This window comes from Hippocampus bargibanti, linkage group LG02 (genome assembly GCF_051943395.1).
Source record: "Hippocampus bargibanti isolate YZ-2025 linkage group LG02, ASM5194339v1, whole genome shotgun sequence".
In the NCBI taxonomy this organism is placed as follows: Eukaryota; Metazoa; Chordata; class Actinopteri; order Syngnathiformes; family Syngnathidae; genus Hippocampus; species Hippocampus bargibanti.
In genome coordinates this window covers 30142338-30167214 of record NC_142735.1, presented here as the reverse complement: position 1 = coordinate 30167214, position 24877 = coordinate 30142338, and the positions used below count along the sequence as shown (strand labels likewise).

At 44.5% G+C, this 24877-nt stretch overlaps 2 protein-coding genes across 5 annotated transcripts in view; both read left to right on the top strand.

Moving 5' to 3' along the window:
* The window catches only part of adam19a (ADAM metallopeptidase domain 19a), a 68824-nt gene extending 52924 nt beyond the window's left edge, over positions 1-15900 (top strand). The window contains exons 13-23 of one of the 3 annotated variants that reach the window (XM_088990831.1): positions 409-498; positions 2166-2361; positions 3403-3511; positions 6606-6810; positions 6909-6986; positions 7110-7218; positions 9046-9187; positions 10100-10193; positions 10277-10486; positions 12593-12771; positions 15041-15900. In XM_088990831.1, coding sequence (XP_088846957.1) covers positions 409-498; positions 2166-2361; positions 3403-3511; positions 6606-6810; positions 6909-6986; positions 7110-7218; positions 9046-9187; positions 10100-10193; positions 10277-10486; positions 12593-12771; positions 15041-15131 — 1503 coding nt within the window. In that variant the 3' untranslated portion in view covers positions 15132-15900. The remainder of the gene's footprint in view (positions 1-408; positions 499-2165; positions 2362-3402; positions 3512-6605; positions 6811-6908; positions 6987-7109; positions 7219-9045; positions 9188-10099; positions 10194-10276; positions 10487-12592; positions 12772-15040) is intronic. The other 2 variants (XM_088990832.1, XM_088990834.1) reach the window with 2 other exon arrangements.
* Positions 15901-22455: 6555 nt separating this feature from the next.
* rwdd4 (RWD domain containing 4) lies at positions 22456-24815 on the top strand. 2 transcript variants are annotated; one of them, XM_088990855.1, is made up of 8 exons: positions 22456-22617; positions 22710-22790; positions 23648-23757; positions 23846-23996; positions 24068-24176; positions 24254-24400; positions 24478-24632; positions 24766-24815. In XM_088990855.1, exons 1-6 carry the CDS (start codon positions 22594-22596, stop codon positions 24331-24333), a joined length of 555 nt encoding a protein of 184 aa, XP_088846981.1. In that variant the 5' UTR covers positions 22456-22593; the 3' UTR covers positions 24334-24400; positions 24478-24632; positions 24766-24815. The 2 variants fall into 2 exon arrangements, with proteins under 2 accessions (XP_088846981.1, XP_088846979.1); XM_088990853.1 differs by having other exon boundaries at positions 24478-24815.
* The last annotated feature ends 62 nt before the right edge of the window (positions 24816-24877 follow it).

Sequence of the window (24877 nt, the reverse complement as noted above, 5' to 3'; positions counted from 1 at the left end):
AACAGGAGATGCCGCGCTCGTGTGGAGTGTGCGCCGTTGACACTAACCGCAGCAGCATGTGGCTCTTGTGCATTTTTATTTTTATATGTGGCGCCCACCCCTCCTTCGCTCCCCGCCAACAAGTTCTGACTCGTCTGTCTTCCCCTTGAAGCTTCTTGTCATAAAATGTCTCCGGCTTAACACTGCAGGCCCCGTCTTGCCCACCGGCGAAGGCTGTTTTCTTCCCCTCTGAGTGGGCAAAAGGCGCTCAGCAACAATTTGAATGGCCACCAGCGGTCGTTGTTGACATTTTGAACCCGCTGCCCCACAAAAAACATGTTTGATGAACGACTATTTGTGAAATGGAACAAACCAAAGGAGGAATCGAAAAGGAAAGGACGAACAGCTGAGCCGTGTTTTGCTTTACAGGAATGCGCCAATGACTGCTGCAATGCCAACAATTGCACCCTGAAGGAAGGGGCTCAGTGTGCCCATGGGGTGTGTTGCCAAGGTTGTAAGGTAGTGCAAACACACCTGCACACACACTCGCTTCAAGTTGCGACACGGCAAAATATGAGCCCAGTCCACTTTTCAGTCAATAACACAATCGACTAAAGTTAGTTAAAAGCTAATTCAGAGAATTATTCGTATACGATAGTACATTTCAAAGCAGCAAAAACAAAATACAGGAGCTGCTGTAAAGGCAGCCTCTCTTGCCGACACTATCTTGAAGTATAGTTTTTCTTGCTATCTACCTATTAGCTAAATAGCTATCTAGCTAATTTGTAACAGATAATAAGGAGACAGAATGAACTTAACACAACGAGCTATCTAGGTAACTATCTATTAGCCAGCTAGCTTTCTATCTATTTGAGTTTCTTCTGGGTTGAGTGAACGCTGGCGCACGTGGCTGCCGCTGCTCACCCACAGAAAAACTTAACCTGTGACTGTAAAGTGACATTCAGAGTTTTTAAAGGTGCTTAGAAATGAAATATATTATTATATATATTATTATAGTGTGTGAGTGTATGCACACACACTATGAAAGGTCGCGCCACATTTTAAAGCTGAAAGGAAAAGACAGATTGTTGCACAAGGTCGGCTCATTCAAAAGACATAAAATACTGCCACCTGCTGGCTCCAGATAGTATTCATTTTTGATGTCACAGCTAAACGCTGGTCAATAATTTTCTCTGTCAATAATTCCGATGAGGTCATATCCAATAAAACGAAAATGTTTTTGAGGGCATTTCACATCCCGAAATATCCATTCAATTTGAGATATTAGGGTTTGATGTCGGCCATCCAACCGATAAGCCGACAGAAACACCAATAGACATTGTGGATTAATTTCATTTTCCCCGCCGATCTAGTTCAGTCAATTGTTCTTGTCTTATGACTTTTAAGACTTATTTTACGTTTTAATATTCAGGAAGTCTTGTTTTCGAGTTGATGCCGATGCCCGAAGTGACGTCACATTCGCCCCTGACCGAGAAAGCGACACACAATGCATTTTGGGTACTTTGTTTCATCTGTAAAACACCGTGTTGATCGCGAAATTAGAAGGATAACTACATAAATAACGCAATGGTGAATCGTTGTGTGTCGCAGCCAATTGCGGTGAAACGCATAAAGAAGGTGGAAGTTGACACAAATTCCCAGCGGACAAATCAGCCTATTTCCAACGGAGCTTGTGCGCCATCTTGTGCATTTTCTGGGCGCCACATTGGAGTCCAGATGGCTCCAATTGATACGGAAGGACTTCTTTAATCGATTGCAAACATTTATGTTTTCCTCTTCGGAACTATTTGAATGATATTCATAACTGGATGAGTAACAAGAAAGCATCTTCTCCGAATCTCAACTCTCTGAAGCCATTGTTTTGATTCTGGAGCAAGGCAGTGTGTGACCAATAGTGACGTCACGAACAAGAGGGCGGGACTTTCTGAATGTCCCCAGTTCCAAGCTTATTTTGTGGCAGTTTTGGGACACTTTAATTCATGTTTATTGGTGTTTTGCATTTGACTAAAAATATCAGCCTGCGTCTTTTGGGTATTTTAGATGATATAAAACGTTTGTCTGATGTCAGTTAGGAAATAAAAAAATGGTGTCGGTTGTCCTTTAAGTATTATGACTTTTAATGTATTGTGATTATTATTAATGGCTGCGGTTGCTTCCCATTACAGTTGAAGCAAGCGGGCACCATGTGCCGAGGCCCGGCGGGGGCCTGCGACCTGCCTGAGTACTGCACGGGCGCGTCGCCGTACTGCCCCAGCAATGTCTACCTGCTGGACGGATCCTCCTGCCAGTCCGGGCGGGCCTACTGCTACAACGGCATGTGCCTCACCCACCAGCAGCAGTGCTTGCAGCTGTGGGGCCCCGGTAAGTCCGAGAGGGAGTCGTGGGTGAGGCCTCCTGTTGCGTTTTGTGATTGTTTGGCCTTGAGGGTGATGTGGGATTATCCCCTTTTTCTTTTTGTTTGACTGCCCCCCCTACACACACTGAAAATGAATAGAAAACAGTGAAATTTGGACTCGTTTCAACTTTGATAGTTCAAAAGCAGAGTGTAGACTGGAAGGTTAAAATATCCCATCAATCAGGCTCCACAAATAACCTGCACAAGTCATCTGTACACTTGATGCAAAAAGCTATCAACCCAGCTAAACAGAACACAATTGATGAGGAACTAGATACAATTATCGCAGAGAAAGCACCTCCAAGGGATCATTCCTCAAGATGGTGAAAGAAGAAGGCTACGTTCCTCATCAAGTGTTTAATGCTGATGAAACCGGCCACTCCATTCCACAAAGCCATTAACGACCATCGCAATGGTAAATAAAATGACTTTTATTAGACCGTCCAGTTTATTTCTTTAATTATAATACCATAGCACATGTATTATACATAAAATAAGATCTATTTTGTGTAGTTTTAAGGCTTAGAAAATTAGAAAGTAGAAAATGATGTTTCGTGGGCACCTGGGAACGGATTATTCTCATTTTAATGGTTTCCTATGGGAAATTAATTTTGGGATACACACTTTTCGCCTTACACACTCTGTCTGGGAACCAATTAAGTTTGTAAGCCAAGGTATCACTGGATACAATTGCACAAAACCGGTCTAATCTAGCAAATTAGTGCTTTGGCGCCATCTTGCGACATTACAACCACTCGAGGCATAATTTGCTCCCCTCCCTGCAACAAAAGACTGTTCACTCTTTTTCTCATTCTCATTCTCACATTTGTTTTTTTTTTTTTAGTTTGTCTTCTGAAAGATCATCCAAATTCTGCTGTACTCGTACGTCGGCTCGCAATGATAGCGATCGCCGGATGAGTGATTTGTAGTTCCTCGCGATGGGTACTTTTGCCATCCTTTGCCTCCTCAACCCGGTGAAGCTCAGTGTCGCGCTGTCTGTTTTCCAGGTGCCCGCCCAGCCCACGACGCCTGTTTCGGAGACGTCAACGCAGCAGGAAACGCTTTCGGCAACTGCGGGAAAGACGAGCGCGGCAACTATGTCAAGTGCGCCAAAAGGTGACCGCCAATGAGTGAGCGAGTTGTTTTGCGACATCCAGTTGAAAATCGGGCATTCATATGATCCTTTCCGTGTCAAAGCTAAAAACAAATTCACTACTTTAGGGTGTCAAAGTCAAGGCCCGGGGGCCAAATCTGGCCCGTCACATTATTTTATTCGGCCCACGAAAGCAAATCAAGCACGTCAAGTTCCATGAAAGCAACATTTCAAATTGTGGTATGTTAACCACAATAACAGTCATTATTTTGGACTTCAAACTTGAAAACTAGTTATTCTTTAATTTCTTGTGCGCTCTATGTGGAATATATGGAGGAGATGAAACATTCTAATGCAGGTGTTGGGAGCCATATATGGCTCTTTTGATGATTGCATCTGGCTCGTCAATAAAACTAAATACATATTCTCACTTTTTCGCTGTTCAGAAAGCGCAATTTTGATTGGATGATACTGACCTATGGCCGTTGATGTCGAAACAGGTAAATGCCCCCTTTTAAAATAAGCCTGATGAGTTAAAAAAAATGACAAGTACACTTCAAATTGAATGGACGGAAGGATTCGCCTTTGTGGAAAGAAACAGTTCTCCCGTGATTCTAATTTGCAATAAAACAAAACCATGAATGAAACAGTTGAAGAACACTTAGCGTGTTATCCAACAGCACTTTGACAAGCCCCATGCTAACGTTAGCATCAATATACGTCTGTGAGAGACAGCAGAAAGCTAGCGTGCAAGCTAATGAGCAGTGTGCAGGCTAGCTAGCAGTAGCTTCGTCAAGTTGACTTTCATTCCGATCGTTTGGATGGATTTTTACCTATCATGAGGAACGGAAAACTATTCATATTAATGGTGAGGATTATCGAAAAGTTATTTTAAATAATATATTCTGACATTTTGCTGAAATCACGTGCATGCATGTTTGCGTGTGTGTGTGTGTGCGTGCGTGTGTGTGTGTGTGTGTGTGTGTGTGTGTGTGTGTGTGTGTGTGTGTGTGTGTGTGTCACTAAAAAACATTTATAAATATTTTACTTTTATGGCTCTCTTAGTCAAAAAGGTTCCCAACCCCCGTTCTAATGGCTTCCACAAATTCATAACAGCCCCCGAGAGGAACCCATAACTACAACGTGGCCCGCCGCAAAAAAAATCACTTTGTCACCCCCGGCTAATTTATAGACAACAACTGCCTGATTCTTTGATGTTTTATCCCAAAAAGGCACCACTGAGTGCACATACTGGAGGTGATTTGTGGGCTCTCCTTCCAACATCTGTTTGTTTTTTTTGGTTTGTTTTTTTTTTACGGGGGGGGGGGGGTACCCCTGGCTAATTAATGGCTCCAAATGAGCAATTTAGTCTGTTAATGAATCCACGGATTAAGGAAGTTGATTGCTACGCTGCCCACAACGATGATGCGTCCCCCCCGGTGGAATCGTTAGGTCGCTGCGAGCCTGATTAAAGAATATGTAAATGAGATCCTCTCCCCTGTTAGAATCTGACAAATCTTCTGCATTAGTCACCGCAACAACTCTGCTTCATCGTCTTGCCTTTTCTTTTCGTTCGCTCTTGGGTGGCGTTTTTTTCATTTGCATATCAGTGACGAAGCCATTAGTTCAAGTGGACAAAAGGCCTCTTTTTTTCATTACAAAGTTTTTCATGTGAATAATATCAGTGTTTGAAATAACGTCTGCCCGGACGCCATGGGCGTGCAACTTTTACGTCGGGCGTACAACTTACAGAACGTCTCCAAGAAAAAAAAAAAGAAAGATTTTTTTTTCAGATCAAATGTTTGCTTTTTTCAATCAAGCAAACGTTTCTAAATCGGAATAAATTATTCCGATTTCAAAATCTTCGTTTAGTTTGGGAATTTCGGTTTGTTCGTCATCTTATTGTGTTTGAAGTTGGGAAAAATGGGGCAGGCAACTTTTCAGAGTCGTCTGCCCTGGCGTCCGGTAACTTTTTGTCATGAGTTTCAGACACTGATAATACACATTTTTGTGCATTGAAAACAGTCCTAAATTGTTGCCGTAAATTAGGGGAGTGCAAGCGTTTTTGCAAAGGGGGCAAGATTTGGTGTGTTAAAAATGTAGGGTGGGGCCAACCTTGGCGGGTGTTCTTTACATATAACAGCAAATTCATTTCAATGAATTTCAGTGAGCCTTTCTGTGTGTCACATTTGCTTTTTTATTTTAATTTCAATTATCTTAAAGGACAACCTACACCACTTTTTTTGTTTCCTAACTGACATCCGAAAAATGTTTTATAGCATCTAAAATACCCAAACCACGCAGGATGATACCAATAAAACACTGATAAAAATGACTTAAAGTGTCCAAAAACTACTTCAAATTGAACCCGGAAGTGGCCAGTTTCAAAAGGTCCCGCCCCCTTGCTCGAGAATCAAAACAATGGCTTCAGATTCAGAGAAGATGCTTTCTTGTTACTCATCCAATTATGGAGGTTGTCTCATTCAGTCAATGATTCCTATACTAATTTGCTGTTCCAAATTGAGCCTCACTCACTTTTTTAAGTCTTTTTGTAACAGTTGAACAGAAGTAATTGCTCATTGTTGATTGTCGCCAATTTATAAAAATTGGCGACAATCAACAATATTTAAAAAATCGACAATTTACATTTTTTTATTGGAAATTGCCATTTTATAAAATTGGAGGGCTGATTCAGTCAATGAGTTGCTGTTCCAAATTGAGCCTACTGATGGCACCACTGAACACACGCAAGTCACAGCACGACTGCCCAATGTATTTATTCTACATACCAGCCAGACGTTATTGATTTCATGACAAAAGCTGCGGGACGGATGATAATTGACCAAGGGCCGCATTTGGCCCCCGGGCCGGACTTTGGACACACTTGCTGTCAATGGAAGTGGGCTTTTCCCAACCTCACAAAGTGGGATTCTTGTTCATTCCATTCTTAAGATTTGATATGCTGAGTGAATGCCAGACAGATTTCGGGTCATTATTTGCATTTTTTCTTTCAGGGGGTGAGCCTTGACAAATGGACCAATGACGTGCTTTCATTTCCTGGAAGCGTTTACGTTTCTAAACTCATTGTGAGCACTTATGCACAACTTTTGTGTCCAGCGATGCCAAATGCGGTAAGATCCAGTGCCACAGCGCTGCCAAAAAGCCGAAAGGCACCAACGCCGTGTCCATCGACACCACCATCAAGACGGGGGGCATCGAGGTCAAGTGTCGCGGCACCTACGTTTACAGCACTCAGGACGGTCAGGGCGACCTGCCCGACCCTGGCTTGGTCGTGACGGGCACCAAATGTGGCGAGGGCAAGGTCAGTTGCGTCCCGGTTATCACTCGCTTTGCCCCACGTTGACACCCGCGAGTTGTCATCAGCTTGGATTCGGGTATGTGTGGGTGTCGTCCTCCCAGGTGTGCCGCGACCGCCGATGTCAAAACGCGTCCTTTAGCGAACTGGAGACTTGCTTGTTACGCTGCCATGGCAACGGGGTGAGCACAGAAAGCCGATCCGACCTTTGTGCCGACCCGATGGAGAAAATAGGAGAAAAACTGGCCGGCTCTTCTTTTTTTTTCCTGCTTTGACTCGACCTTTGTCCGCCACGCCCGCCGTAGGTGTGCAACAGCAACGGCAACTGCCATTGTCATCGAGGTTGGGCGCCCCCGTACTGCGAGAAGCCGGGACTCGGCGGCAGTGTCGACAGCGGGCCCGTGCAGTACCATAGTCAGTGCGCGTGCACACACACACACACACACATACACACACAGACACACACACACACACGCACACACACACACACACGCACACACACACGCACGCACACGCACACACACACACACACACACACACACACACACACACACACACATTCCTGTTTCAAAGGTTTTGTGAGGTCCGGATAACTCCAGATAAGAAGTGAGTTGCTGAGAACTTTAGAGAAGAACTGGTGTGACATTTGAACACTAAATGTCACCCCATTTCCCATTTCAACTTCTTTAAAAACAAAGAAATAAAAACTGGACTTGAAACTGAAATAACAGCAGGAGTAAGGTTTCTGAATGGGTACATTCATAGTTCTCACCCCTGTGGTGAATTTGGTTAAAATATCGTTTTACTTTAACAGATGCATATATAGACCCTCTAGAAGCCTTTAAAATGAAAAACTTGTGAGGACCTGCCAAAAGGTCCTCACTTGTCAAAAATACGTATGGTATAAAACGCAGGTGTCAAAGTCAAGGCCCGCGGGCCAAATCCGGCCCACCACATCATTTTTTTTCGGCCCGCGAAAGCAAATCAAACTTGTTAAATTGCTAAAATCTGAGCCAAAATTTCATATTTTTGGATGTCAACCACAATAAAAGTCATTATTCTTGACTACAGATTTGAAAACCAGTTATTCATTAATTTGCTGTGTGCTCTATATGTGATATTTGAAGGGATTTAAACATTCTAATGGCTTCCCCAAATTCATAACGGCCCTCGAGAGGAAACCATAACTACAATGTGGCCCACGGCAAAAAAATGACTTTGACACCCCTGGTATAAAATGTTGGTGGTCCTCACAAGACTAGTCATACAAACACACACACACACACAATTTGAAACCCACACTGTGTACTGAAATGACATCTTCCGTTTATAAAATTTCCATGAGCTGTTAAGATCAATTAAAACAAAATACATTAATTTGCAAATCGTTTTGGACACGTGGAATTGAATGCACTACAAAAACAAGATCGTTCATGGTCAAACTGATTGATTGATTTTTTTTGCAAGTAATCATGAGGTTAGAACTACAATCGTTGTTGTATTGTCGTATGTAATAGAGTGAGTTTTCACCTTGCGCTCAATAAACATGCCATATATTTAAAAAAAAAAATACAAACTATCACAAAACCCAAGTAAAATGAAGCATTTTGAAAAAAATAAAACCCAATAAAATCAAACAAACTTTCACCAAACTGTATTTACAAAAAAGTAAATTCAAATACATTCAAAACTAACGAGAATATCAAATCCCCAAATACCCCCTCATTGGTCTCACTTTTAATACTGTGAAAAACAAAACCATTTATTTATTGTATTCCATTTATAATTGTATTTTATTTATTATTGTATCTATGCTTGTATGTGACTGTAAAGTGTCCTTGAGAGCACTTTATTTGCTAGCTATTTGCTATCTATTAGCTATGTAGCTGGCTCGCTAACTATCTAGCGAGCTATATATTATATATGTGGCTGGCTAGCTATTAGCTATCTATTAGCTGGCTAGTGAGCTTTCTATGAGTGGGTTGAGTGAACGCCTGTGCGTGTGGCTGCCGCTGCTCACTCACAGAGAAACTTATCCTGTGACTGTAAAGTGACCTTGAGAGTTTTGAAAGGCGCTTATAAATGACATGTATGATTATTATAAGACAAATCTCCGAATACACCCCCCCCCCCCCCCCCCCCCCCCCCCCCCCCATGGCCTCACTTTTTTAAGTGTGAAAAACAAAACAGTGTCCCGTTTTGGAAGACGGCGATCCTAAATGTCAGCGTGTTACGTTGCAGGTCAGGTGGGCTTGGTGGTGGGCCTTTTGTTTGCCTTCCTGGTGGTCCTGCCCAGTGTGCTGCTGCTCTTCTACTGCTACCGGATCAAGACCTCCTACTTGCACAAGTGGCTCGCTCAGAAAGACAAGAACAAGAGCAACAAGTAGCGTAACCCTTCTCTCACTTGTATTTGCCCGCCAACGCGGCCACATTTGCACCCTTGGAGCGTTTGTCACAGTGGGTGTGTGCGTGTTCGTGAACAAGTTTTGAATATAAGATGCTATAATGCCTCGAGTTAGATCAACATTTGATTTGTGGTTTGGTGGGGTTATCGCACGGGTGTCCAAGTCAAGGATCGGGGGCCCACATATGGTCCCCCATCTCATTTTATTTGGCCTGTGAAAGCAAATCAAGCATGTCAAGCGCCATGATGATTGCTAAAGTCCAAACCAAAATGCAAATTGTCCCATGTAAACCACCAAAAAACAGTCATTATTTTTTACTTCAAATTTGAAAATTAGTTATTCATTAACTCATTCACTGTCAGACGTGCAAAAATGTGTCCACTCTAGTGCCAGGGTTTTTGTCATTTTCACTCAAATTCCAGGACCCACAGAATATTGAGATTTAGAACTATATAAACATTCAATGCAGCATAAGAAACTTTAGGTTATCTTCTTTCATCCGAAAGAAAGAGTTAATTCCTAAATAATATGGGTCTGGAGTTATCTGATCTTCATGTGGGGGCAGCTGTGCAAAAGGCAAGTGCTGCCCACTCATGGAAGGGAAAAAACATTGCCAGAGGTCTGACCAGCGCTTTATCAGCACCCCTTCCACCCCAAGAAAAACCAAAACCCGAACAAATTCAGGAATGGCGCTCCACATCATAGTTTCAATTCCCGAATAAATTCGGAAATGGCAGTGAATGAGTGAATTTGTTGTGCGCTCGAAATATACAAATTCATAACGGCCCCTGAGAGGAAACTGGAACTACAATGTGGCCCACCGGTGGGAAAAAAAAAAAGTATTGGACATCCTTGGTTTATCGGTTCAGACTGCGCCCTCTTGTGGTCAGGATGGAGGCGGAGAAAGCAAAGAACAGTCACCCAAATCCTGCCTTTCACCTGAAAGTGGTCAGCCCAGTCAGCAAATTCAGCAGCCGCAAGGGGGTGAGTTCAGCACATTTTATTGGAAAAACAAAACAAAAAGCAAATTCATGATTCATTTTTCCTTGTCTTTGTCCGCCCTCAAGCTCTCCGCAACCAGCAAAGAGGTTCTTCCTCTCCGACCGGACTCTACGGCTGCCGGGACCCAGCCGGTCAACATCGTGCGGCCCCTGAGGCCCGCCCCCTTCTCTCGGGATATTAAGGGGGATCCCCTCTGGTCCGCCCCCCGGTCACACCCGCAGCCACTGAGCCCGCCCAAGAAGGCCCTTCCCCTCAACCCTGCGCGATCGCCAACGGTGAGACTGCCTGAAAAAATTAAAAGCGCCAGACGAGAGAATGAGGATTGAGCCATAACACAAGTACATTGTGAAAAACTTCAATCAAGTACAGTGACACCTCGGTTTACAAACCCCTTGGCTTACGAACTTTTCGGTTACGAACGTTAAATTTATGAACATTTTACGTTGGCATGCGAACTATTTTTCAGGACACACACGGAGCTGCCACAATGAGTGATGTGTCGTTCGCGAACGAGCCCATTCTCCTAACAAGAAAATGGCAGCCGGCTTGTTTTAGTCCTCTATTCCCTGGCCCCAGTCATCGGTTAAAGCTACGTGATTGGTCAAGAACGCAGCAGTGGGGGGGGGAGGGTTTACAGACAGAGAGAGAGAGTGAAGCCATTCTCCAAAAAAGTAAATGGCAGCCGACATTTTTGTGTCCTCTATTCCCCGCCCCCAGTCTCCGGTTAAAGCCACGTGATTGGTCAAGAATGCAGCAGTGAGGGGAGGTGGTTTAAACATTAAAGAGACAGGCAGACGACAGAGAGAGAGTGACAAATAGAAAACCGTGGAATTTGGACTCGTTTCAACTTTGATAGTTTAAAAGCAGAGTGTAGACTGCAAGGTTAAAATTCCCATTAATCAGGCTCCACAAATAACCAGCACAAGCATCTGTACACCTGATGCAAAAAGCTATCAACCCAGCTAAACAGAACACAATTGATGAGGAACGAGTTAAAACGATCGCAGAGAAAGCACCTACAAGGGATCATTCCTCAAGATGGTGAAAGAAGAAGGCTACGTTCCTCAAGTGTTTAATGATGATGAAACCGGACACTCCATTCCATCAAGCAATCAACGACCATCACAAAGGTAAATAAAACGAGTTTATTATATAGTACAGTTTATTTCTTTAATTATAATACCACAGAACATTTATTATACATAAAATAAAGTCTATTTTGTGTAGTTTTAAGGCTTCGCAAATTAGGAAGTAGAAAATTGTTTTATGGGGACCTGGGAACGGATTATTCTCATTTTAATAGGTTCCTATGGAAAATTATTTTTTGGGATACACACTTTTTGTCTTACACACTCTGTCTGGGAACCAATTAAGTTCATAAGCTAAGGTATCACTGTACAAGTGGATTTGGTTTTGCTGCCTTTTTAAAAACGTACGCTAGCGTGCATGCATGCTACCGTATTTTTTTAAGATACCTTCTAATTTACGACAGTTAGATTTATTTAGATTAGATTGTATTAGATTATTTTATTTTAGATTATTTTATTTTATATACAGTAAAGTCTCGTTATATCGATATTCAAGGGAGTCCGAAAAAATATCGATATAACCGGGACTATCGATATATCCGACCCTGTTTGCATGTAATTTTCTCCGTGCGCTCATAGAAATAGTATCGATATAACCGGGACTATCGATATATCCGATATCGATATAACGAGACTTTACTGTAATAATAATAATAATAATAATAATAATAATAATAATAATAATAATACATTTCATTTCATGTATAAGTGCCTTTCAAAACTCAAGGACACTTTACAGTCACAGGATATTTTTTTCTGCGGGTGAGCAGCGGCAGCCACACGCGCCAGCGTTCACTCAACCCGGAAGTAACATAAAATAAAAAAACTAAAAATAAATAAATAACAAATAATATGACACCACAAAGGCTCTTTCTGACATGAAGCAGTTCTAGATGAAAGAGAAGGTCAAAGCGTCCTTTTCAGCAGTGGATCAGGGACGTCATGGTGGAATGTCCACATCTACTATAAACCAAATGTTGAATTTTAGATTAGATTAGATTAGATTAGATTAGATTAGATTAGATTAGATTAGATTAGATTAGATTAGATTAGATTAGATTAGATTATTAGTCGCAGTTGAGAAAATCACAATTCACAGCAGCAAATTATGAAAGAGGAAAAGGAAAAAAAGTAGGGAAAAAAACAACATCGCGTCCAACAATAAAATGTCCTGTATGTTTTAAATTAAAAAAGAATGGCGTCCACGTCTTTTCATATGGTCGTGGAAATCCGGTAAACCCGCTCACACACTTACAATTATATAACCTACCCCCACCCTCCCTCCACCTCTAGTCCAGACCGTCACCCTTGCCCCCCCAGAGGCCACTCCCCCTCAGTCCCACCAGAGGTGGGTCCCCGATGAGGGTGCTCGCGTCAAAACCGTCGCAGAGCCTGCGGGTCATGATGCCTGCAGCCGGAGGCCTCAAAGCTGCGGGCAGAGTGTCCGGCGCCCCTCCTCAGAAAGCGCTCAGGTGATTTTGCTTATTTGCCGAAAGTGCTGATCCAAACAACCAGGGATGAGAATTTTCAGCCGATCGACGGATTTCCGACTTTTTCAGACCAAATAACTAGATAAAACTAAATATGTATTCTCGCTTTTTCATTGTTCCTTTTCTGTTTCGGCTTGTGTTGGCGGAAAGCGCCATTTTGATTGGATGATCTTGATTTAGGTGCTGTTGAAGTCGAAACAGGTAAACGCCCCCTTTTGAATAAGCGGACGAGTAAAGAAAATCTGATTAATTCGCCTTTGTGGAGAGAACATGTTCTAATTTGATAGATTCTTATTTGCAATGAACCAATACTATGACAAGCCACATGCTAACATTAGCATCAATACACTTCTGCGAGAAACAGCAGAAAGCAAGCATGCAAGCTAATGAGCAGTGTGCAGGCTTGCTAGAAGTAACATTGCATATGTACCATTGTGCAAGTTGTCTTTTATTCTGATAGTTTGGCTGTATTTTCACCAATCATGATGAACAGAAACAGAAAACCATTCATATTATTGGTGAGTATTATCACTAAGTTATCTTAAATAATACATTCTGACATTTTGTTGAAATCATATATATATAGACTGTATATGATTTGCTGTGGCGACCCCCTGTAGGGAAAAGCCGAAAGGAAAAGGAGATTAGGATTTTTTTATTTTATATATATATATATACAGTATACGTGTGTGCGTGTGGCCCCCACGCCTTTTTTTCCAGACTTTTTTCTCGTTTGTCATTCTCATCCCTGAAGTTATGATCCGACATGCATGGTTAGCGTTAACGTTACTTGCAAATGGTCTGTGTAAGCTCTCAGTCGTACAGGAGTGGTCCATCGATGAGAAGGTTTCTTCAGCCGTCATCTGTACAAAAGTGAAGGTTTCGGACGTTTCGCCTCCTATCCAAGAGGCTTCGTCAGCGAACTAAAGTCTGACTGGTCGTATCGGCCCCATTTATATATCCCTAATGTCCAGACCTGGTGGCGCCGGACACAGCTATGATAGGTCCCTACTCTCAGGTTGGGGGGGGCGCGGGACCCCCCCCTGTGGCCCCACTGATTGTTCCTACATTCCTGACTAACGATTGGCCTATTACCCCCACTCCCCCTGGTATCACCTCATCAGCATAACGACCCTCATCAGCATTGCGAAAGTTGCCTAACCTGTTTTGCCTGAGCAGGCTATTGTATGAACGATCCAAATTGAACCTCACACCACCAGACCGGTTTAATGAAGGATTTTGTTGTTTTATAAGAATCGCCTCTTTTACCCCCCTTTCAAACCATCTATGTTCTTTCGCTAAGATTTTAACCTCATTGTCGTCAAATGAGTGGTTGCTAGCTTTTAGGTGCAAATGTACTGCCGATTGAGGCCCACTAGTATTATCCCTGCGATGTTGATAAAGTCTTTTTTTGAGAATTTGTTGAGAATTTGTTGAGTCTCCCCAATGTACTGCTCTTTACTAATGTAATGTAAAGTAATGTAGTTTATTCCATACATTGTAAGAATGAAAATTGTAAAGAGCAGTACATTGGGGAGACTCAACAAATTCTCAAAAAAAGACTTTATCAACATCGCAGGGATAGTACTAGTGGGCCTCAATCGGCAGTACATTTGCACCTAAAAGCTAGCAACCACTCATTTGACGACAATGAGGTTAAAATCTTAGCGAAAGAACATAGATGGTTTGAAAGGGGGGTAAAAGAGGCGATTCTTATAAAACAACAAAATCCTTCATTAAACCGGTCTGGTGGTGTGAGGTTCAATTTGGATCGTTCATACAATAGCCTGCTCAGGCAAAACAGGTTAGGCAACTTTCGCAATGCTGATGAGGGTCGTTATGCTGATGAGGTGATACCGGGGGGAGTGGGGGTAATAGGCCAATCGTTAGTCAGGAATGTAGGAACAATCAGTGGGGCCACAGGGGGGGGGTCCCGCGCCCCCCCCAACCTGAGAGTAGGGACCTATCATAGCTGTGTCCGGCGCCACCAGGTCTGGACATTAGGGATATATAAATGGGGCCGATACGACCAGTCAGACTTTAGTTCGCTGACCAAGCCTCTTGGATAGGAGGCGAAACGTCCGAAACCTTCACTTTTGTACAGATGACGGCTGAAGAAACCTTCTCATCGTTACTTGCAAATGTGACACGATTGATTGCTACTTTCATCCGGTGGCCGCTGGCTAGTTATTAGCGACTAATCTGCTAACAATGACGTGTCCCCCTAACCCCCACTCATTTTCTTTGACAGAATGTTTGCCAATCACCACTTGAAGCAATTCCTTGTCTCCCGCAGGCCGGTGCCAGGTGCCAGAGCGAACGCGACGTCGCCTCCGTTTTGAAGACTGCCTTCCTCTTGTCCCCAAAAATCCCTTTCCTGTGTCGCTCAACCACCGAGCGGTGCCGGCACAGGACGGCGTTTTGACAAAAGCGACGCGACAGCGCGCTGGAAACTTTTGCCACATTTGATGCAGTTTTGCACGGAAGTCTCGCAGACTGAGAAAGAGCGGCACCAGGATTTTTTTGCCAAAATTGGTTCTTTTAAACACATTCTTTGTACGCGCAAACCGTCATTGTGTTTACAATTGTCTCAGATTTGTGTTCTGTGCCAAAGAGGTATCCCCCCGACACCCCCTGCTTTGGGTGGGGGCTTGAAAACTGTCATCACTAGTTCACTCGTCCGTTTGAGCAGTTACTGAGGAATGCACTCTTCCATGGACCATAAAATGGATCTCAAGGATACGGAACAAAACGCACAAACAGTCTAAAGCCAGCCGCTCACCACCCAACAAGTACCGTACTTAATCTTGATCATCTAAGTGAGTTTAGAAGATTCCAAATATGATTTGGGGTCGTGCGTACAGTCGGTAGGCGCACCAGGTTAGACACCGGCTGGAATTTGTCTGTGGTTCTGTCGCGTTCAAGTGGTTTGGTGTGTGGCTGGTTCGTAATGCCTAACTCACAAGCTTCTTTTCAACACTGTTTACATGTTGAGCGAGGATTTGACGGACCCTACCCCCCACCCCGCCCTCTTCATTCAGCCACATACTTGATGTGAATGTTTTGCTGTGCATTACCACTTTTGAAAAATTACATAAAATCTTTTTCTTTTTACAAAATCTGCTCGCTCCACTTTACTTTTGCTTCTTTCAAAAATAATCACATTTGCACATGCTACTCCTCTCCTTTTCTCTGATTGATCATAACCGGGAGGGTTTATTTCCATTTCAAGATAAGTTCAGAGCATTGTCAGCAAATCGTGAGTAGCTTTACTTTATTTTAATGTTATTGTGCTGATTACCGTATTATATTTGAATTTGTGGTGTGTGTGTGTCTGCGTGTGTGCGTGTTGTGCCTCGACTGGGATCGCCACCTCATCGTGGTGAGGCACTTTGCGCGTCTCCATGACCCCGAGAGCTATGTCGGCTGGAGTCTTGTACTCCTGGCAGGGTCACCCAAGCCGAACAGGTCGGAGGGTAGAGGCCAGACAAAGAGTGATCCCAAATCCGCACCTGGGGGTAGGCGTAGGCGGAGTCCAACAGATCGGACCACCGGCAGCCCCTTGCAACCGCACTCACCTGAAGGTCGTCTTGAGTCCTCACTCATGCCACTGGAATACAGCGGGTGCGGCCAAGTAAGTGGGGGGAGGAATTGCGCGCCCCGTCCCTCACACTAAATCCACGAGTCGCGCAGGTTTTAGGATAAAGTGACGGGGGCAGGTCATGGATGTGACTGGAAGCTTCTAGCTTCATTCCTACACAGGGGCGGTACAGGATTAATGGTCGTTGCGAAGATGGGATGTAGCAACATTGTCCTTCGGCGGCATCCTGTGCGTCTGAGCAGCCCTATTCAGGGTCCGCACTGCTCACCCCTTATAGGGGAAGGGTCTAAAAAAGGTGACCTAAACATTGCTTGTTCCACCACACCTGGGTGGCCCACTGCAGCCACCAAGGCATCCCCCCTCTGCGGTCGAAAACGAAATATAATCAAACTCATGACAATTAACCTGGATTCCTGGAATGTTCACACCCTCTTCCATGCTCGAGACGGGATGGAAAGACCTCGAAGACGAACTGCCCTCATCGCACATGAGCTCAGAAGGTAGAACATCGATATTGGCGCACTCAGTGCGACTCGGTTCTCAGGCGAGGATTCACTCACAGAAGTTGGTGAGGGCTACACCTTCTTCTGCAAGGGTCTCCCACAGAATGAGCGAAGACTCCATGGAGTTGGCTTTGCTGTGAAAAGCAGCTTACTCAGTAACATCCCTGAGTCCCCACAAGGCATCAGGGAACGGCTTATGACCTGGCGTATTCCCCTGGTAAAAGGTCGCTTCGCAACTTTAATCAGTGCCTATGCTCCCACATTGGATGCTGACGATAACACCAAAGATGCCTTCTACGAGTCCCTGGATGCAACCATATCCAAAATCCCTGCCTCTGATAAACTTGTTCTGATGGGTGACTTCAATGCCCGAGTAGGTACTGATGCCAGGCTCTGGAAATGAAAAGTAATCGGAAGGCACGGGACGGGGAAAATAAACAGCAATGGCCTATGACTCCTCACTCTGTGCTCTGAGCATCAGCGGATTGTAACCAACACCATCTTTCAGCTGAAAAAAAAATACATCACATCATGGATGCACCCCAGGTCCAAACATTGGCACTTACTGGACTACATCATCACAAGGCAACGAGACCAAAATGACGTCTGCATCACACGGGCCATGCGTGGGGCTGAATGCTGGACTGATCATCGACTGATCAAGTCCAGGCTCAAGCTGAGAATTCGACCTCTTCATAAGAAACAGCAACCCCAAAGGCGTCTCAACTCCAGGGCCCTGGAGTCCCCAGAATGTGCAGCCAGCTACCGCAACAAGCTGGCAGAGGGACTTGCCAGCCTGGACAAGGACACCAGTAATGGTGACCTTGATGTTGAAAGCAGGTGGAAAAAATTGAGGACAACAATTCATCAAGCTGCCTCTGAGACCATCGGCTTCACTCAGAAACGTCATCAAGAGTGGTTCGATAACAGCTCAGCTGCCATACAGGAGCTTCTGGAAACCAAGCGCAAAGCCCATACCACACTTCTCTCCAACCCTCATTCTCCATTTCTCCTCTCTCACTACAAGGACATCCGTGGTGAAACACAGAAACAGCTGAGGATGATGGAAAACAAGTGGTGGCTCAGCAGGGCCCAAGAAATCCAGAGGCATGCAGACAACAACAACACCCACACCTTCTATGATGCTGTAAAATCCCTGCACGGCCCACGAAGACAACACATTGTCCCAGTTAAATCTGCAGACGGTTCTGTACTACTGAAGGACAAACAGCTAATACTTGATCGCTGGGCAGAGCACTTTGACTCCCTGCTCAACCAAGTAAACCCTTCAGACCCATCTGTCCTTGACTCCCTCCCAGAGCTTCCATCAGTTCTCTCCCTTGATGAACCTCCTCAGTTCACAGTGGTCCTCTCTGCAATCCGTAGCCTTAAAAACAACAAAAGCCGTGGCCCTGATGGACTTCCAGCTGAGGTCTTCAAGAGCGCCGGTTACCTCCTGACACGGAAGCTTTACCACCTCATCTGCAACATCTGGCAAAACGGGACACTTCCTCAGGAATGGAAAGACAGCAACATTGTCACCATTTATAAAAGGAAGGGGGACAAGTCAGTCTGTGGCAACAGCCGTGGCATCTCCCTACTTTCTGTTGCTGGCAAGATTCTTGCAAAAGTAATGCTGTTCCGTCTTACATCGCACATTACCGAAGACATCCTCCCAGAGACACAATGCGTTTTCAGAAAGGATCGAAGCACTCTGGACATGATCTTCTCTGCGCGCCAAGTTCAGGAGAAATGCAGGGAACAAAACAAGGACCTCTATATCACCTTCATCTACCTTACCAAGGCATTTGACACAGTTAACCGTGACATTCTCTGGACCATACTGCAGAAATTTGGCGTCCCCTCGAAATTTTTCGGCATCCTTAAACAGTTCCACAGTGGCACGCAAGCAACTGCACTTGTTGGTGGCCAGCAATCTTCCCCTTTCCCTGTGGAAGTCGGGTTGAAGCGAATAGGAAGCCTGGTGGTCCAAAGCTGCGATACAAAGACCAGTTTAAACAGACTCTAATGCAACATTAAGCCCAGCGATCTGGAGTCTGCTGCAGCTAACTGGCCACTGTGGCGTTCCTTATGCCAGGAAGGGGTGACACAACTTGAAGACAAACGCACCCAAAGGAGGATCGTGTGGCACCAGCAAAGACACCTTTGTGTGCTGCTTCAGTACTGCCCCGCCAGCCCGGTCCTGGCCTGACATGTCCTGAATGTGGCATGATTTGTGGCTCCAGAATCGGGCTTCATAGTCACCTACTGTGGCATCGCTGCCAGCGCCAATAACCACTGTCCAATACCCCACATAAGAATGGAAGCTATGTCATCTTCGACTTTGATGGACTGCCAAGAGAGAGAGAGAGAGAGTGTCCGTGTGTGCGTGTGTGTATGCGTGTGTGTGTGTGTGTGTGTGTGTGTGTGTGTGTGTGTGTGTGTGTGTGTGTGTGTGCGTGTGTGTGTGTGTGTGTGTGTGTGTGTGTGTGTGTGTGTGTGTGTGTGTGTGTGTGTGCATGTGCGCGTATGTGTGTGTGTGTTACTTCCAGGTTGAGTGAACCCTGGCGGGAATGGCTACCGCTGCTCACTCGTAGAAAAAAAAATCTTATCCTGTGACTATGAAGTGTCCTTGAGTTTTGAGAGGCACTCATAAATAAAAGGTATTATATTACTGCCTACCGGGCAAACAGGTCTGTGGAGGATGCAGTCACACCACATGCACCACATCCTCGAGCACCTTGACAACACAGGAACCTGTTTGTGGACAACTCTACGTTCAACACCATCATCCCAGAACTCCTCATCCCTAAACTTCTCCAGCTTGGTCTGTGCCCTACAATCTGCCAGTGGATCCTTAACTTCCTGACGGGACGGACACAACAGATCAGACTGGGAAAAATATAATCCGCAACGCGCACCACGAGCACTGGAGCCCCACAGGGATGCGTCCTCTCTCCATTACTCTTCTCTCTCCAGACAAACGACTGCACCTCAACGCACTCAGCTATCAGATCCATAAAGTTCACAGACGACACCACGGTCATCGGTCTCATCAAAGATGGCGACGAGTCTGCGTACTGACAACAAGTGGAGCAGCTGGAGCTCTGGTGCTGCCGTCACAACCTAGAGCTGAAAACGCTGACGACGGTAGAGATGATCGTGGACACACATGCCCCTCACACTATCCCACTGCCTCGTGTCAACCGCCGAGACCTTCAAGTTCCTGGGAATCACAGTCTCCCAGGACATAAAGTGGGAGGTCAACACCAACTCCATCCTGAAAAAGGCACAATGGAGGTGTACTTCCTGAGGCTGCTCAAGAGGCATGGCCTGCCACAGGAGGTGCTACGACATTTGTACACGGCTGTCCATCGAATCCATCCCGTGTTCTTCCATCACCGTTTGGTTCGAGGCTGCCACAAAAATGGACAAAATCCGACTTCAACGGACAGTTAGGATGGTGGAAAAAAATCATTGGCTAGCTATCTGACTGGCTAGCTATCTAGCTATTAGCTATCTATTGGCTTGCTAGCTAGCTTTCTATATATTTGTCTTACTATTCTATTTGAGTTACTTCTGGGTTGAGTGAACACTGGCGCGTGTGGCTGCCACTGCTCACCCACAGAAAAACTTATCCTGTGACTGTAAAGTGACCTTGAGAGTTTTGAAAGGTGCTTATAAATTAAATGTATTGTTATTATCAGTGTTTGAAATAGACTTTTATGTCGGGCGTACAACCTCAGCCCGGATGGCCGACAACTTCTTCAAGAAAAAAAGTGATTATTTTCAAATTAAATGTTTGTTTTATTCAATAACGCAAAAGCCACAAACAAAATGCTACGAGCCACGTGGACTCTACTTTCTCAGCGGCTTTCAAAACTCTGAAGTACACTTATCAGTCAGGGTGTAGTAAACGAACGTTCGTTTGGCAATTTGCATACTCGGCACCGACAGCCAATCAGAAGCCTGCTTCGGACTACACCCTGACTGAAAAATGTACTTCAGAGTTTTATAGCCGCTGAGAAAGTGGTGTCCATGTAGCTTTGAGCAGACAACACAACCTAAATGTCACATTGTACACCATGATGACAAATGACAACTGGAGCAACATCTTCAGCAAGCTATATTTACCTTAAATTGGGCAAAGAAGCATTTGGATTGGATTGGATTGGATTTGCCTTTATTAGTCTCGCAGTGGAGAAATTTACATTTCACAGCAGTAAAGTTATGAAAGAAATGGTGGAATGTGAATGTCGACTACAAGCTAAATGTTGAAAGCAAACACGCAGCTGTAGCATCCATTGACAAAAAGAGATTGTCTCACATCTCCTGTCCCACATAAATCAGCTTCAATTCCATCCCGCGACAGTTCCAAATACGCATCGGCGCTCTGCGCTGACGCTCCTTCCTTCTTATCGCGGGCTCCTCAAGCCATGTATCCATCCAGCCGCAGACTGTCCAACAGCACCGACCTTCCACTGAACAAAGCGGGGCTGTGAAGATGCTGCCCATTACAGGCGCAAAAAAGCACAATGGCCCCAGAGCTGTCCAGCGATGGCAGTCGAATGGCTCCGACATTCCTCCCATTCAAAAACAGTACTGGCATATCCATGCTGCCGAAAAGGCGCAACCGCTCAGCACAGTCTCCTCCTTGATGAATGTCGTGGTAAAACATGCTGAAAAACAATCCGTATCCATTCCACACGACGCACAACAACACAAAGTGACAAAAGAAAACACAAAAACAAGACAAAAACAACAAAAAAAGCAAGGCTCATGAGAGCACTTGCTGACGGCTGCCTACTCGGGCGCCATCTTGGACTGGAATTGTGGTTAGTAATTTCTTAATTAAAAAAAAAACATTTAAACTTCGCAACAATGTTTGTATTTTTATTTTGGGTGATTAGACGTCTTTCTGTGTTATAAATTGTGAGAAATCGGCAAATTTTCAGAGTTGTCTGCCCGGGTGTCCACTAACTTTTTGTCATGAGTTTCATCCATCCATCCATCCATTTTCCGTACCGCTTATTCCTCATTAGGGTCGCGGGGGTGCTGGAGCCTATCTCAGCTGTCTTCGGGCATGAGGCAGGGGACACCCTGAATTGGTTGCCAGCCAATCGCAGGGCACACAAACCCGAACAACAGTCACTCTCACACTCACACCTAGGGACAATTTGGAGTTGTCAATCTGCCTGCCATGCATGTTTTTGGAGTGTGGGAGGAAACCGGAGGACCCGGAAGAAACCCACGCGGGTCCGGGGAGAACATGCAAACTCCACACAGGGAGGCCGGACCGGGACGCGAACCGGTGACCTCTGCACTGTGAAGCCGTTGTGCTAACCACTGAACTACCGGGCCGCCCCGTCATGAGTTTCAGACACTGTTATTATTGTTATTATTATTATTATTAATGGGTTTTATTCTCAAATATGCAAATACAGAACCACGACTGTACAGGAAAATGCTGAACCAGAGAAACCGTCATTTTCATTTTAGGCCTTCTGACCACTAGTAAGCAGCAAATGCATCTTGGTCAAAACCTCAGAGGAAGAATATCGCTTCACGGCGCATGCGCAAAAAACCACTCGCATCGTATTAGCGCTCAAGTTCTCTTAAAATTTTGTTTTCAATGATCGCCCACATGTAACCGTTCAGCCACACCAAAAGAGAACGCCACGGCTAAACGAAAGCGAAGCCATGACAGCGAACGAGGATCAAGAGGTAAGCTGGGCAATGGACGGTTACGCGGCCAAATGCTAACTGGCTAACGTGAGCGAGTTCGAACAGTTTCAGCTGGCGTGTTTGTGTTTTAGATGGAGTTGGAGGCTCTTCGTTCTATCTATGAAGGTGACGAGTGTTTTAAAGAGCTCAGCCCAGTTTCTTTTCAATTAAGGGTGAGTCCTGCTTATTTTTTGGGCAATTCCGATTTTTAGACACATTCGGTAGATACGCTGACCGATATTCCACCGTGATTGTTTCTGTCCAGTGAACCGAGCGCACTCTGTACTCGCAGTCGTATATCGTTGCATTTTTGTGAAGTACGTCATCGTTTTTTGTGGGATTTTCCAAGATATGCAGTTTATAATGACGTATATTACACATGTTTGCCTCCATGCTGGTTCTTGAAATTTCCGAATAACGACGAGACACGGGGGGAAAATGATTGAAGTTTACGCTCTTTTTGCTAACACTACAGTTTATAAAGGTACGTTGTATTCTTATAACTCATAGAAATGGTAGAGTATATATATTTTTCCATAACTGCCAAGTTTCAAGCAAAAAGAAGCATTAGCATATATATTTCTAGAGCTCGCACTTTTCTTTCCTTGTATTCAGTGACAGCAATTTTTGATTTCTGACGAAAATCTGCCTGCGTTCGATTGTTGATATTTGCTAATCTTTCGTTTATATTTCGTTTTAGACATCAAATACTGAAGAATACAGATGATTGAATATAAATTCAACTAAATGATCGCTAAATCATTCCAATTAATAACTTAGATAACTAAAATAGTGACCGTGTAATCAAGAACTCAGTCACAGATTTTCATGGTTTTAACTGTGTAATTACAGGCGGAAAATCCCCTCATATTTCTTAAAACTTTTAAAAATAAAAATTCCATTGTTTCCTTATTACTTGTCATCGAACAATAATCTAGACATCATTTGAAAGCTATTTAAATGCACTTTAATATGCTATTCGACAATGTGTGATGAATTATTCTCGAAACATTTTGTCACATGCCTACAGATAGGAGACCTAGAGGACTCCAAGGCATTCATTTTGGACATAACGTGGCCGGAGACATACCCCGTGACTGGTCCTCAAATTTCACTGGATGGCTTTTTTAACAACCGAATGTAAGTCGCGTGTCGGAAAACATCTTCAGGGCCGCCGCAAAAACGTAAAAGAATAAAAAACAACAAACCATTTTATCACCAACATCAGCGTTCCCGAAAACAAGCATCTTATCCTGTCCAAGCTGGCGGAGCAAGTGGAGGCCAATCTGGGTGATGCCATGACATACACCCTGTTTGAGTGGGCCAAGGAGAACCAAGAAGCCCTGATGGAGAACCATAGACCCGTGGTCACTCCCATGGTTTGTGTCAAGATCATCAGACTCGTGAGCATATGCCCGGGCACTGACCGCTTCCTTCACTTCGCCGTCAGACTTTAATATCCAGCGGTGAGGCGATACCGAACGCCGTGACAGCCAAAAAGAAGGAAAGGAAGGAGCAGCTCACAAAAGCACAGAAGAGGAGGATCACCAGTCGGACAGGTTAGGAAGGGCGGAGGATTCGGATCAAGAAAATCATTGCCTTTTCTATAATGTGGGCTGCTCGATCCCACCTTCAGATAACAAAGGGGAATTGCCGAGAGGTTGGAACTGGATTGACGTCATCAAAGTACGTACGCGTCCAACGTTCTACATATGAATCATGGAATGCAACTTAACCTTGGATATTCCCCCCCTCCCTCCTACATCGTTACAACATCCAGCATGTAAGTGAACAGACAACACACCCCACCGGAATCCAACTGTCACCGTCATTGTGGTTTTGGTTCTACCTGTGTTGCAGCTGAGTAAAACGGGCGGTGGCAAAGACGACGATTAGGGCAACCCCCGTGCTGCCGCTTCACTGCTGTTTACAATTTGAACAGGAACATCTTTGTGTTGCCGCCAGCTTCCGGGACAGTCGAGAGGCAGAAGTTGTCCCATCCGTGTTTCATCAAGGTTAATTGAAAACCTTCCGTTATGAAAGTACCAAGTCTCACTTCACTGCCTAAAACCTTGAAGCATTCACATCACAAGTGGATATGTTGTATTGTCATGAGACACAATTGACTTGACTATTTTCTCATTTCAGGTTGACCAGATTTTATATTGTCTATTCAAATAAAACCCCGTTTGGAAGCACCTGTTCCCGAGGGGACTTTATTTTAAAGGACAACCGACACCTGCGGACAAATTGTGTCCAT